Source organism: Dryas octopetala, chromosome 4 (assembly GCF_963921425.1).
Source record: "Dryas octopetala chromosome 4, drDryOcto1.1, whole genome shotgun sequence".
Lineage (NCBI taxonomy): Eukaryota > Viridiplantae > Streptophyta > Magnoliopsida > Rosales > Rosaceae > Dryas > Dryas octopetala.
This window is the reverse complement of record NC_141369.1, coordinates 9,924,838-9,938,590: the sequence shown is the minus strand read 5'-3', so window position 1 is coordinate 9,938,590 and position 13,753 is coordinate 9,924,838. Positions and strand designations below refer to the sequence as shown.

The window sequence follows — 13,753 nt, the reverse complement described above, 5'->3', positions numbered from 1 at the left end:
CATACCCTTGCCATCTTGCATTCCGCGCTAAATAGCCCAAGCCCGCATCTTAACCAATCCAGTCATTACTGACTGGCGGGTCGGGTCAACTCAGTCAACATGTTCTTACTCAAAGCCGCCAGCCAAGCCATTAATTCGCAGGCAGTACAAGGGTAAAATCGTCATTCGGAAAAACCCTAATGGTCTCTGCGGTCTCGTTTATATCTATCCCCTTCATTTGCTCACGACCGGGAAGTTCTCACTCTCTCTCGCTCTCTCACTGTTTCTCTGTCCGCGATCGTCTCAGGTTAGGCGTTGCTTCGATTTCTCGAATCGCTTACTCTCTTTCATCAAACATCTGCCTCTCCATTTTTTCATATTTATTTGGTTTCTTCATCTCCATAGCTGTGCTCTGCTCTTTTTCCTGACTTTTCTAGTCAACCAAACAACTATTTTCTATATAAGTGTTTATTCCTGATTAATGTTTAATTTTGTAACTGATCGTATTTGGTTGTTGGTTTAGTAACACCTTTACTTCTTTGCTTTGTGAAATGCATTTGATTTCCAACACACCTAGTCCGTAGATCATTTTTATCTTCTCCATGTTTACTTATCTTGGTTGCTGACATGGGAAAGTTTAGATGGAAATTCTGGGTCTTAACAAGTTAAAAATACTATTGATTTTCTACTTAAATCTGGCGCAAATTTATGCAGCCCATTAGTTGTATTAGGCTTTTCTGTAGGAAAATTTTCGTTGGCTGGGAGGAAATGATACAATGCTGTAATGAAAATGTCTCACATTCTTGATAAATGAACATGATTAATTGTAACAAAACACTTTGCTTGCAATGTTGAATTGTTGACCTTTAGTCATGTATGGTTGAGTGGGTATAACATGGTTTAATGATAGGCTTCCTCATTAGTTAATGTAGAATTTGTTGAACTTGTGCCAAATTTATTTCAAGGCACATTGAAGATATGGCCCCATATTTATAATCTCTAAGACCATGTTGGTAGTGTCAATTTGGAAGAATTGGGTATCTTATTGATGCATTGTATGTTGCTTTTATTAATGCCCCTTGACATGTCTCTATGCTTCAGTCTGTGTACGTGTTTTTATCAGTGTGTGAAGATTGATTTGGATTTTTGATCAATTTTTGTTAGTAGATAAGCAGGGATTGTGTGTATCAGCGTAGTGCTACATTCAGTGCACTCTGATCTGAAAGAGTTCCCTGCAACAACCAATCCAGGGGAAGATGGGCAGTTGTATTTCATCTCAACCTATTGAAATTTCAACAATCATCTTCCCCAAATCCCATATTTTCTTATTGTCCCTAAACCCTAAACCCTTTATGACATTGGCATTTTACATATCAGTTACATAAAACCATACCCTTCTTTTTGGTGCTTGCCTATGTTTGAAATCTTGTTATTATTTTTCAGGTCACTGGCTTGAGTTATAATCATGGCTGATGGGTCGTCGCATCCATCGGTATTTCAGAAAATATATGGGCAGTCTTCGCTCATTTCTAGGCTTTCCCCCAACTTGCACACCAGAAACTATGGTGTGACCAGTGCTTATGCTAATGGAGGTTTGCAGAGCTCCCTGCTGCCAGCATGTCAAAGCACTGCCCTTGCCCAGGTCTCATCTTTGCCCCCCATTATGGTACAGGCTCCGTCAGAGAAAGGTGCAGCTGGTTTTGCTGTTGATTTCCTCATGGGAGGTGTGTCTGCTGCTGTTTCCAAAACAGCTGCTGCTCCAATTGAGCGTATTAAACTGCTAATACAGAATCAGGACGAGATGATCAAGGCTGGTCGGCTTTCTGAACCATACAAGGGTATTAGTGACTGCTTTGGCCGAACAATTAAGGAGGAGGGTATCATTGCTCTGTGGAGAGGAAACACTGCTAATGTTATCAGATACTTTCCTACCCAGGTCAATTTTGTATTTTTTAGCTCTTTTCTATTCATTTCAATTAGCATTTTGTTTCCATATTGGCATAAGTGTTGCGTGTTTAATTTTTTTTTTTTATAGAAGAATGTGAGATCACTTCCTAAACCCAAATATCTATATTGTTGTGTTGGACTATAAGCTGCCTTCTAATTGCCATTCTAAACTTGTTAAAACTTGTATATCAGGCCTTAAACTTTGCTTTCAAGGATTACTTCAAGAGGCTTTTCAACTTTAAGAAGGACAAAGATGGCTACTGGAAGTGGTTCGCTGGGAACCTGGCATCAGGTGGTGCTGCTGGTGCTTCATCTCTTCTTTTTGTTTACTCCCTGGACTATGCAAGGACACGTTTGGCAAATGATGCTAAGGCTGCCAAAAAGGGTGGTGAGAGGCAGTTCAATGGTATGATTGACGTTTACAAGAAAACCCTTAAATCTGATGGTATTGCTGGGCTGTATCGTGGATTCAATATCTCATGTGTGGGAATTATCGTGTACCGTGGGCTCTACTTTGGAATGTATGATTCTCTGAAACCTGTGGTTCTGACTGGTGGCCTGCAGGTATGTTAAATCTTTTGAACCTTTGGGAGTTTTCCCTTTTTTTTTTTTTTTGGTGTGTTCATTTGACTTTTGTGCCTGTTTTATTCTCTTATTTGTTGGATATTTTCCTTTATTTTTCCTTATAAATATTGCGATAGTAAAGAGGCAGATTTTGTGTTTGTGTGAAAGGCAGGCAGCTGGTTGAATAATTTGAAACATGGCTTCTCATGGAGTTGTTTTGACCACTGCCTGCCTTGCCCAAAATCAGGTGATGAAGGGCCAACATGGGTTTTGCAAATAGCTCAGATACGTAGTTGAACCTTGGGTTTGTTCTGTTTATCCATGCCATACTAAGTATATGTTGGGAATAATATGTCTAAGTTAGTATTATTTGGCCTATTTTCCAAAAGTATTGGATTTGAACCTTGTGCTTCTGAAGTGTTGGAAAAATATGCATTTGGATGCTTTAGTTTTTCTAGGCATTTGCACTTTAAGGTATGCTTGTGTTCATTTCTATTTTCTCTTGGTGTTTTGCAGGATAGTTTCTTTGCTAGTTTCTTGCTGGGATGGGGAATTACGATTGGTGCTGGATTGGCTTCATACCCCATTGACACAGTGCGCAGAAGGATGATGATGACCTCAGGAGAAGCAGTTAAATACAATAGCTCTTTGGATGCATTTAAGCAAATCGTCGAAAAAGAGGGTGCTAAGTCGCTGTTCAAGGGTGCTGGAGCGAACATATTGCGTGCTGTTGCAGGTGCTGGTGTGCTTGCTGGCTATGACAAACTGCAAGTTGTACTTCTTGGCAAGAAGTATGGATCTGGCGGTGGTGGTTAATGAATGCTATGTTGACGAAAATCATTAGTGATTGTGTAAGCACTGTCTGAGTTGAATAATTTTGGATGTATGAAAGTGCTTTTTCGTCCCCAAATGTTTAGAGATGTGTTATTAGAAAATCATAGTTACAGGAATGAAATGTGAATTTTGGATGCTTGTTATACGTGCTTGAGTTCTAAGATGTAGTATCATGGTTCCGTTGAGAATTATTAGTGGTTTGTGCTCACAACTTTGTTCATTTCAAAATGTAATGGTCTCGTCTGAAATTAGCTCTGAGTTGATCTTTATCCTTAATTTTTGTGTCATCCAGTATGATAAAATCCTTTTTAAACTTGATTATTCATAGCGTTGTATGTAAATTTCCCTACTTTTTGTGTCCAATTCCGTTTCATATTTTACTGGTGCCCATTTTCCAGTTGTTTTCAGCTGTTTTGGCAGCTGCTTTTTTTAAGGAATTTGTTTAGAATATTCAACTAGGCTCCGAATTGTAGGTTTGTAATTTTTGACATTAGATCGAAACAGAGATTTGTTTGTGTGCAAATTGCCCCCCTCTTGTGTGATTCTTGTGGTTCGGATCCGCTCTCATGTTCTTTGTATTTGTATGAGTGGGTCTCGTTGTAAAACCAAACACACAAGTTTTTGGTCATGTATAATGATCAAGTGCTTCTTTAATTTTGACCGTTACAGTTATCAGTCCATTCTTTCTATAAACAAATGTAGTCTGAAGCAAGGGAGTGTAGTTAAGTGTGATTGTTAATAACCCTATGGCTGCCTTCAACAGTGTAATTCACAATCAAGATATCCTGACTAAAGTTTTACTCAATTACAATTATAAGAGATTTTTGCATTCATTCGGGGCAATACATCCGGCACACACACACGAGGTGTGGGACCCACTTTTTGATAGTAGGTCCTACACCTACTCTTGTGAGAATCCAACACAGTGCGTAGTATGTACAATAACTTTCTCAGACTAGAGTGTGTGACGAAAGTAACTGGATCAGCCTTTAAGGGCTAAATGCCTGGCATCAGAGGCCACCAGAACCAATGCTTGAAGCCCCCAACACGAGCAAGTTGGCTGAAAATGAACTACTGCCTTAAAAATAAAACATGTATATACGGTGCTTTTGCAGGCTTGGTTCTCTAGCATCCATGGGTAAAACTGCCTTTAAGATTGGTCTACTCTCTCTCTCTCTCTCTTTCCCAACTTATAATCACTGATAGTCAATATCTTTCATAAATATATACTGTTTAAGTGGTCAAGAAACAACTTGGAAAATTATTGTGCTTTGTGCACCCATCGCAATGCATCGGGCTTGTACGTGGGACTGGATATAGTGCGCCGGGTCACACCTTGTGCATAAGAGCTCGGCGTAGTGCGCCAGCACACACAAGAATTCCTCAGCTTGCTCCAGTTGTTAACTATAGCACAGTTTGTATATGGTATCTGCTGATTGTCAATGTCCTCACCAGACATTAATTCTCAGTAGTCAACAAAATCCGCTTAATTGCTGTCTGAGTGATGTTGATGGCAAGCATAGCAACCACCTTAGTTTCCTTGAGTTTCAAGAAACCACCCCTCTCTCTCTCTGGCCTCTGGGTCTGGTCTTGGGGGGGTTGAAGCTGTCTTTCTCCAGCTCCACTTCAAACAACTGTGAAAACTACGTACACTGGGAGCAGGTAGGTCCTAAATCCTTATCAATGGATGCTAATATTTTGACTTAGGCTGCAGACACTAATATATACATGTACAACTTTATATATATCCAATCCTGTTGCCATCATATTCATCTTCCAAACGTAAAGTACAAGAATATTTTCATTGGTGCACAAATTTAAGTTTGATATAACCATTTAATTGAAAGATGAAGGCTGTTAAATACTCAAAGTGCATATTTTCTTCTGTTGGGGCAGTTGTTATGGTTAACTGTCGCTGTAACAAGTATGTCGATGTAACATTTTCTTTCTGCGTTATCATCTAATCTAAGAAAGAAATTAAGTCTGTTTCATCGGACTCACATGAAGAACATGATTAAAAATGAGACTAGACAATTGATTGTGTTTCTTATAATTTGAATTGAATGGGAGAGAGAGAGAGAGAGTTCCTTACCTTATATATACAAACAGCTCTCTAGCGTCTACCATGAATTCGGACTAAACTCACTGAGGATTGAGTGAGGAATGGCTTCGTTTTCATTTGCTTCCATTGCTATCCATGTATTAACATTCCTATTACTTATAAATCTATCTTGTTTGTTCAACAATCTCAATCTGGCTTCTTCTGTAAAACACAGCAGCAGCAGTGCCACCTATGCCTCTCATCACCATCCCCATCACCATCGCCACCACAACCATCCTGCAGCACCAGATTCTTCAAACCCAAGACTCCACCAAGCTTTTCTTGCCCTCCAAGCTTGGAAATGTGTAATTTACTCCGATCCATACAACTACACCACGAATTGGGAGGGTCCTTCAGTTTGCAACTACAAGGGTGTGTTCTGTGCACCAGCTCCTGATGACCCCAAAACCCAAGTTGTTGCTGGCATTGACCTTAACAAAGCTGACATCGCCGGATTCCTCCCGGAAGAATTAGGCCTCTTGTCGGACATTGCACTTATCCACCTGAATAGCAACCGCTTTTGTGGGATCCTCCCTCAAAGTCTGGTCAACCTTACACTCCTGTATGAGCTTGATCTCAGTAACAACAGATTTGTAGGCCCTTTTCCCACAGTTGTCCTCTCTCTCCCTTCCTTAAAGTATCTTGATCTTCGCTACAACGAATTTGAAGGGCCATTACCTCCTGCACTTTTCAGTAAAAAAGGAGTGGATGCAATATTTGTTAATAACAACCGCTTGACCAATATAATTCCAGCTACTATAGGAGGAAGCTCAGCTAGTGTGGTGGTGTTTGCTAACAACAACTTTGGGGGGTGCCTTCCCCCAAGCATAGTCAACTTTGCAGATACTTTAGAGGAACTCTTGTTGATCAACACAAACTTGTCAGGGTGTCTGCCACAAGAAGTTGGGTTTCTCTACAAATTGAGGGTGTTGGATGTGAGCTCTAACAAGCTTGTTGGTCCTGTACCTTACAGCTTGGCAGGGCTAGCTCATTTGGAGCTACTAAATTTGGCCCACAATAGCATGAGTGGGATTGTACCAGCTGGAGTTTGTAGTTTGCCAAACTTGGCAAATTTCACATTCTCCTACAATTATTTCTGTGAGGAAGAGGGAAGTACATGCCAGAATTTGACATCCAAAGGCATTGCATTTGATGATCGCCGGAACTGTTTGCCAGAGAGGCCTTACCAGAGGACCAAGAAAGAATGTGATGCAGTACTTGAGCACCCTCTTGACTGCTTTGAACATCCATGTAATGGTGGTGGTGTTGGCGGCAGCGGCGGCGCAGCTGCTTTTGCCCCTAGCATTGCTGCAGTGCCAGCAGCAACGCCTCTGTCTTCGCCTCTTAGTACAGCTCCTAGCTATACATAACAATTGTAAGAAATAATAAGAATAATCGTAAGATTGTCAATAATTCTAGTCTTTCTAGAACCATAGTAAGGGCACAAGTTGGTGTAATACCGTGTGGTCTACTGGTCTTGTAAATACTCGGTGGTGTAAAGTTTGTTCAATGAAGATATGAATGTCTTAACACAGTCGGACTTGTTTGATGCGTAGAATTGGATTGGATTAGATAGAATAAATAGTTAAATTAATGTGTATTTAAGGATAAATAGCTAAATATTGGATTCGGATCGGATTTATTAAAATGCTAGACATAATGGAAATTTAATTAGTATTAGGTTTTGAATTTATACAAACAAGTACACTCTTTTTTTTTTTTTTTTTGAGAGGAAACAAGTACACTCATTTAAGTGTATTTTCTATCTATAAAAAATCTCAAATTACTTCTACACACATAGGGTTCATTTGTTGGGTAGGATAAAGAGTAGGAATAGGATAATTAATCCTTCTATCATGTTTGGGCTGAAATTATGACTTTGGATTGGAAAAGACCTAATCTAACCTAGTCCAACTCAACTTATATTATGTAGGATAACTTGATTTGGATCCTCTGCAAATCTCTTGTGTGCTAATTTTATACTAATCAATCAAAACTATGTCGTTTTACTGTGTAAGCTCATGATCGAAACCATTCATTTTTTTACCAAATCTGGATAACTATCCCAACAAAATGGTTGGGATAAGTGAGGATAACTTTAGAGATCGACTCCAAATCTTCATCCTCATCCCAACCACAGCTCCAATCTCTAGCCAACTCCAATCTTTGACCATCATTGTCGTCTTTGTGCACCGCATTCAAGGCTCGATTTGAATTTACCACTACCACCACCATCTTCAACTTAGGCCATCCATTTTTCTCTCATCTCCTCTTGCATCTCCGACCACTGTCACCACCATCGCATTCTACCTCCAAGGCGCTCCGATTTGTTTCTCAGTTCAAGATGAATGTATGACAATTTATTTTGGCCATGGAATATTTTGGATGATAGATTGTTTCTTTGATAGGTTTCTTGTTTCAGGCGCTCCAATTTGTTTCTTAGAATCTTTGTCTCGAGTAGTTTGATTGATAGATTTTGGATCAAACTTGATCACTTTTTTTTTGTCTCTAATAATGCACTCCAGCAAATCTTTGTACACGTAGCACTGTTAATCAGTTCGATACAACTCAAGTTTAGTTTGAGTTTGGCTTGTAAAAGAAATAAGTCGAGTCGAGTTCGGCTGGTTTAAGAAATAAGTCAAGCTTGAGCTTTGGTATATTGGGCTCGTAACACTCGTGAGTAGCTCATATTTTATTATGAACCAAAAAAAGTGTAGCATGTGTATATACCATCAAATAAGACTATGTAACTGGATTAGGATTAGTAAAGAGATCACTCAATATATAATTGCAATTGTAGCTAGGCTTTTAGCATTGGTACATCATCATATAAGACTATGTAAATTGGCTCAATATAGCTTGAGTTCATATTAAGTTCAATATTTTTTTTGCTCGTATGTTTTAAGCTTGAGCATGATTGTGTTTGGCTCGTTTAAACCCTATACACAAATTTTTTTTTTTTTTACAATTTATCCAACTAAACATTGCACACGTACTGATTTTTAATAAAAATTTTGAAATAATGTAACTGAGGTTTGACATTGCAAAATTTTTTAAGCAGTGAAGTGAAAACGAGTGCAAAGTTCAACAGAGTAAAGTGGAAAAAAGCCACAAAAAAAATTATCATATATTTGGGAAAAAAAAAATTTGGGACAAAGGCTGATTAGGGGGATTATTTAGTTATGGGTTGGAGCAAAAACAGTTCAAAATCTCTACATTTTTGTCTTGGGTGTTGCTATTTAGGCCAAACTTATTTATTTTTATCCCCAATACACTTTTTATTCTAAGGAATTAAATTTCGAATTTCGAATAAATTTCGAGGGTTCAAAAATATAGAAATTTCATTGGAAATTTAAACTAAAACAATTGAAACTTTTTACAAAATTTCGACAATTTCGTTTCGATAATATTTTGAAACCTAAAAAAAATAAAAATTTCTTCGAAATTTCAAAATTTAATTCCATGCTTTACACCAATTTGTAAAACTAAAATTATAAAACTTTATCTCTATACCCAACAATTTTTCAAACCCAAGACATTCCTAATCTCTATACCCAATAAACACACCCAACAAGGCAAAAACACCCTCACCACCACTAGCCAACCCCATAACCACCCTATCTAACACCCTCACACCCTCATCATCAAACCCAAAACTATCCCCATTGAATAGTATTTGTTTTCCAAACAGTAGCAACTCCCCCTGCATCAAGAAGGAAGAACCCACCTAATTAAAGTTATTTTTTTTTTTTCAAAAAACATTTTATGAATCATAGATTTGGTTTGATTTTAAGTCTTTTGCTAAATAATTTTTGTTTGGGCTACAATACTATGAATCATAGATGTTTAATGTTGGATTTGAACAAAATGATGAGAGCTTTGAAAAATAAAAAATTTGCATTTTATTCGGCGCTGGTTAACCGAATGCCCTATGGGGTGTTCGGCAGCATGACGACATCATATTGAACCAGTCTAGGAACTTTTGGTGTGGAACCGTTGAACAATTTTTCTTGAAAATTAATTATGGGGAAGCGTTCAGCTGATGACTATCGAACGTCCTCCTTCATATTTGGTGGCTTATGACCAAACGTTCTTTTATGTGTTCGGCCTTGTGTGCCAAATGTCACTCAACATGTTCGAACCTGGTGTGCCTAACATGTCTCAATTTCAGTTTTTAAGTAAAAACTTTTTTTTTTTGTTAAAACTCGAAAGAATGATTAGAACACGCACTTGAAGACTCCAAAGCGCTGTTTGAGTATTTATTTGTTAATATTACACTTATTTGCACCCATATATAGAGTGCTTTATTGAGTTTAGGATTTTGTTAGAGTTGAGTGGGGCGGATAAATTATGTTGGTTATAGAGTTATTTTGAATTAGGTATAGAGACAATGTTGGGTATAGGTTAAAAGATTTTTTATATTATTAAAATAGAAAATTAGGATTAAATACTAAATATCAATAGTTCTTCAGCAAACAATAAGACACTAATATTTTTTTTTTTTTTTATTTAGGTACTAACCTAAAGTAAGACATTTTGGATTAGGTCACAAATTAGTTTGCTATACAATTGTAACTGTCGAACAGTCACAGTCCTGGCTGTTTCAAATTCATAAAAATTCAAAATTTATAAGAGTTTAATGTTTTTTATTTAGGTTTGGGGGATGAAGTCTTATAACTCTGAAACTAAATATTAAAGTTTAAGCCTTGCAAATATTAAAAAAATAACAAATCAATAAAAAAGTTATGACTGTTAGACAGTTACAACTCAGTATAACTATGTGTTTTAAAGTTAGTACATAAACTGAAATTTAATATCTAAAGTAAAATGATATAAATATTTTGGTAGTTAAAATGAAAAAAATTATAATTTGATACTTAAAATCAACGGATCTTTATTAAAATAGCATGTCCTTATTGATTATTTATAATAGGTTCAGTGCCGGCTAAGGCCCAAGGCGACCAAGGCACAGGCCTAGGGCCACAAATTTTGAAAGGCCTCCATTGTCTGATAGTCTACTACTCTACTATTGAAAAAAAAAATATTTTATAATGGAACTATGGAAGCCTAAAAGCCTCCATCCTTTTCTCTTTGAAAAAAAAAAAATTTAGGCCTAATATTTTTTGGAAGCCTAGTAGCCTAGTAGCCTACATGCCTTATGCCTACAATTAATGTTGCACACGGCACCTCTACAATTAATGTTGATTTCTTGATTGAGTGATTGCTGCACTTGCATAGTTGCACGCCTACAATTAAGCATTAGACTCTACATCTTTTACTTGTTGTCTATTCCTTATTCCCATCAGACTCTCTCTCTCCCTCTTCTCTTAATCTCTTAATCTCTTCTAGTTTTCTCTATTCTCTTTGTCTCTCTGACTCTCCTCACTCTCAGTCTTTCTCGTCTATATTCTCTAATAATCTCAACTCTCAATCTTCACAGTTCAAACTCAATAGTCAAGGCTCATTGCCTCATTGGATAGCTGGTAAGTTTTTGCTAATTTTTTATATTTGTCATTCGATTTTTGGTTGTTCAAAATTGGTGTGTAAATGTGCAATGATATGATTTTTTATACTAATCAAGATTTTTTTCTTCAAAATTGCAGAGCCTTTTACTTGTTGAAATTGCAGAGCCATTTACTTGTGGAAATTGCAGTTGAGCAAGGTTTTATTGTTCTTGTATCTCATTAGTTTTTGTTTGTTACTTAGTTGTTTAATTATCAGTATAAATATCAAATATGTCTAGCAGAAAATTTGAATCAGGGTATGAAAAACTTAAGAAGAAAAAAAGAATAGAAAAACTAATTCAATCTCAAAAAGGAGCTCTTGATAAGTTTGTTATTAACAATAAAGAACCAAGTCAATACCCAAATCAAGGACTAAGTCAAGAACCAAATCAAGAGCCAATTCAAGAACACAACCAAGAACCAAGCCAAGAACAAAACCAAGAACCACACCAAGAACCAAGCCAACAACTAGGCCAAGAACCAAGTCAAGAACCAAATGAAGATGTAACAAACATTTATGATCCTTGCCAATGGAAAAAATACAAACATAAGAAATTTATTAGTGGAAAGAGGTCCCATTAAAGACTTTGAATTCAATTTTCCTAACGATGAAAACTCTAGACATTTCTCTACAAGACATTACAATCGGAAATTAGCAAATGGAGAAGAACGTGAAAGAACATGGCTAGTTTATTCAAAAGAGTTGGATAGAGTATATTGTTTTTGTTGTAAGCTATTTAATTCAAAGACTAGTAGAAGTCAATTGGCTAATGAAGGATGTAAAGATTGGAAAAATCTTAGTGAAAAGCTAAGAAGTCATGAAGCAAGTATTGAACATGTGACTAATATGGGTAGTTGGATTGATTTAGAATTAAGATTGGAAAAAAATAAAACAATAGATAAAAAATTACAAGAACACATTAACAAAGAGAAAGAGCATTGGAAAAAAGTATTATTAAGAATTATTGCAGTTGTAAAAAATCTTGCTAAAAACAATTTGGCATTTCGTGGAAAAAATGAGAAGATATATCAAGAAAATAATGGAATTTTTTTAAGCTTTATCGAAACAATTGCAGAATTTGATCCAACAATGGAAGAACATCTTGAACGTATAAAAAATGGTGATGTTCATAATCATTATCTTGGTCATAACATACAAAATGAATTGATAGATATGTTAGCATGTGCAATTAAAATTGAAATTCTTAAAAAAGTTAAAGAGGCAAAATATTTTTCAGTTATACTTGATTGCACACCAGATATAAGTCATCATGAACAAATGTCTCTTATATTGCGTTGTGTGGATCTTTCAAAAAGTCCAATAACTATAGAAGAATTCTTTTTAGGATTTTTAAAAGTAGATGATACATCAGGAAAAGGACTTTTTGATGAACTTATAAGTGAAATAACAAATCTTGAACTTAATATTAATGACATAAGAGGACAAGGATATGATAATGGATCTAACATGAAAGGGAAAAATCGAGGAGTACAAAAAAGATTGTTAGAAATAAATCCAAGAGCATTTTACACTCCATGTGGTTGTCATAGTCTTAATCTTGTACTTTGTGACATAGCCAATTCTTGTTCTAAAGCTAAAACATTTTTTGGAGTGTTACAACGTGTGTATAAATTATTTTCTTCTTCACCTAAGCGGTGGAAATTTTTTGAAGATAATGTAACTAGTTTAACTATTAAAGCATTGTCACAAACACGTTGGGAAAGTCGTATAGCAAGTGTCAAAGCAATAAGATACCAAGCTCCACAAATTAGATATGCTTTACTCCAAGTAGCAAAGCTTAGTGACTTAGATCCCATATCAAAAAGTGAAGCCGAAACATTATCAACATATGAGATTGAAAACTTTGAATTTTTATTGGGCATGATTATTTGGTATGACATATTATTTGCTATTAACTCTGTTAGTAAAAACTTGCAATCCAAAGACATGCATATTGATGTTGCCATACACCAATTAAAAGGTTTGATTTCTTTCTTTGAAAAGTATAGGGAAAATGGATTTGAATCTGCTTTGATTTCAGCTAAAGAGATTGCACTTGAAATGGAAATAGATCCTATTTTTCGTGAAAAACGTAAGGTTTATAGAAAAAAAACAATTTGATGAGAATGTGAATGATGAAACAACTCAATCAGCTGAGGAGTCTTTTAGAGTTGAGTATTTTTTATATATAATAGATCATGCTATTTCTTCACTTCAAAGTAGGTTTGAACAATTTCAAACATATGAACAAGTTTTTGGTTTCTTATATGATTTGAAAATTTTAAAGTCATTAGTCAATGATGATTTGAAAAGTAAGTGTCTTCATCTTGAAGAGTTTTTAAAAGATGGCAACACTTCTGATATTGATGGATTAGATCTTCTTCAAGAATTAAATGTTTTAAGAGAAATATTACCAACAGAAACAAAAACTCCAATTGAACTACTCAATTTTATTGCGAGGTTTGATTCTTTTTCAAATGTTTGGATTGCATATAGAATATTATTGACAATACCTGTAACTGTTGCTTCTGCAGAACGAAGCTTTTCAAAATTAAAACTAATAAAAACTTATTTACGGTCAACTATGTCACAAGAAAGATTAAATGAGTTAGCTATGTTATCTATTGAAAAAAATTTGGTAAAACAATTGGAATATAAAAATTTAATCACTAATTTTGCATCTCAAAAAGCAAGAAGATTAATTTTTCAATAATTTTTTTTTTAAATATTTTTGAATAATATATTTAGAATGCCTTTTTGTAGTTTCGCCTTAAGCCTCACTTTTTATTGAGCCGGAATAGGTTTCTTTATTTTTTTTGGAGG

At 35.8% G+C, this 13,753-nt stretch overlaps 3 protein-coding genes, 1 non-coding gene and 1 pseudogene across 4 annotated transcripts; all 5 read left to right on the top strand.

Annotated features, from left to right (window-relative positions):
• Nucleotides 1–147: 147 nt before the first annotated feature.
• AAC3 (ADP/ATP carrier 3) lies at nt 148–3,600 on the top strand. Its single transcript, XM_086239371.1, has 4 exons — nt 148–286; nt 1,423–1,915; nt 2,119–2,490; nt 3,007–3,600. The coding sequence occupies exons 2-4, from the start codon at nt 1,445–1,447 to the stop codon at nt 3,304–3,306; spliced, it is 1,143 nt and encodes a 380-aa protein (XP_086095497.1). The 5' UTR covers nt 148–286; nt 1,423–1,444; the 3' UTR covers nt 3,307–3,600.
• On the top strand, nt 1,148–1,295 carry LOC147286654 (small nucleolar RNA snoR135). Its single transcript, XR_015122186.1, has one exon. It is a non-coding gene; the product is annotated as a small nucleolar RNA snoR135 (small nucleolar RNA).
• A 1,887-nt stretch (nt 3,601–5,487) lies between the features above and the next one.
• LOC147286652 (Leucine-rich repeat (LRR) family protein) lies at nt 5,488–6,795 on the top strand. The gene has a single exon (XM_086242450.1). It carries the CDS (start codon nt 5,488–5,490, stop codon nt 6,793–6,795), a length of 1,308 nt encoding a protein of 435 aa, XP_086098576.1.
• Nucleotides 6,796–11,446: 4,651 nt separating this feature from the next.
• LOC147286651 (uncharacterized) lies at nt 11,447–12,522 on the top strand. Its single transcript, XM_086240809.1, has 2 exons — nt 11,447–12,432; nt 12,507–12,522. The coding sequence occupies exons 1-2, from the start codon at nt 11,447–11,449 to the stop codon at nt 12,520–12,522; spliced, it is 1,002 nt and encodes a 333-aa protein (XP_086096935.1).
• A 199-nt stretch (nt 12,523–12,721) lies between these two features.
• LOC147286650 (uncharacterized) lies at nt 12,722–13,643 on the top strand (annotated as a pseudogene).
• Nucleotides 13,644–13,753: the final 110 nt, after the last annotated feature.

Bases quoted from the DNA above. Each gene is read 5' to 3' on its own strand.
- AAC3 (XM_086239371.1), top strand. From the start codon at position 1,445: ATGGCTGATGGGTCGTCGCATCCATCGGTATTTCAGAAAATATATGGG. The intron at 1,916-2,118 runs GTCAATTTTGTA...CTTGTATATCAG, and splicing joins TCAGATACTTTCCTACCCAG to GCCTTAAACTTTGCTTTCAA. The intron at 2,491-3,006 runs GTATGTTAAATC...GGTGTTTTGCAG, and splicing joins TTCTGACTGGTGGCCTGCAG to GATAGTTTCTTTGCTAGTTT.
- LOC147286651 (XM_086240809.1), top strand. From the start codon at position 11,447: ATGATCCTTGCCAATGGAAAAAATACAAACATAAGAAATTTATTAGTG.
- LOC147286652 (XM_086242450.1), top strand. From the start codon at position 5,488: ATGGCTTCGTTTTCATTTGCTTCCATTGCTATCCATGTATTAACATTC.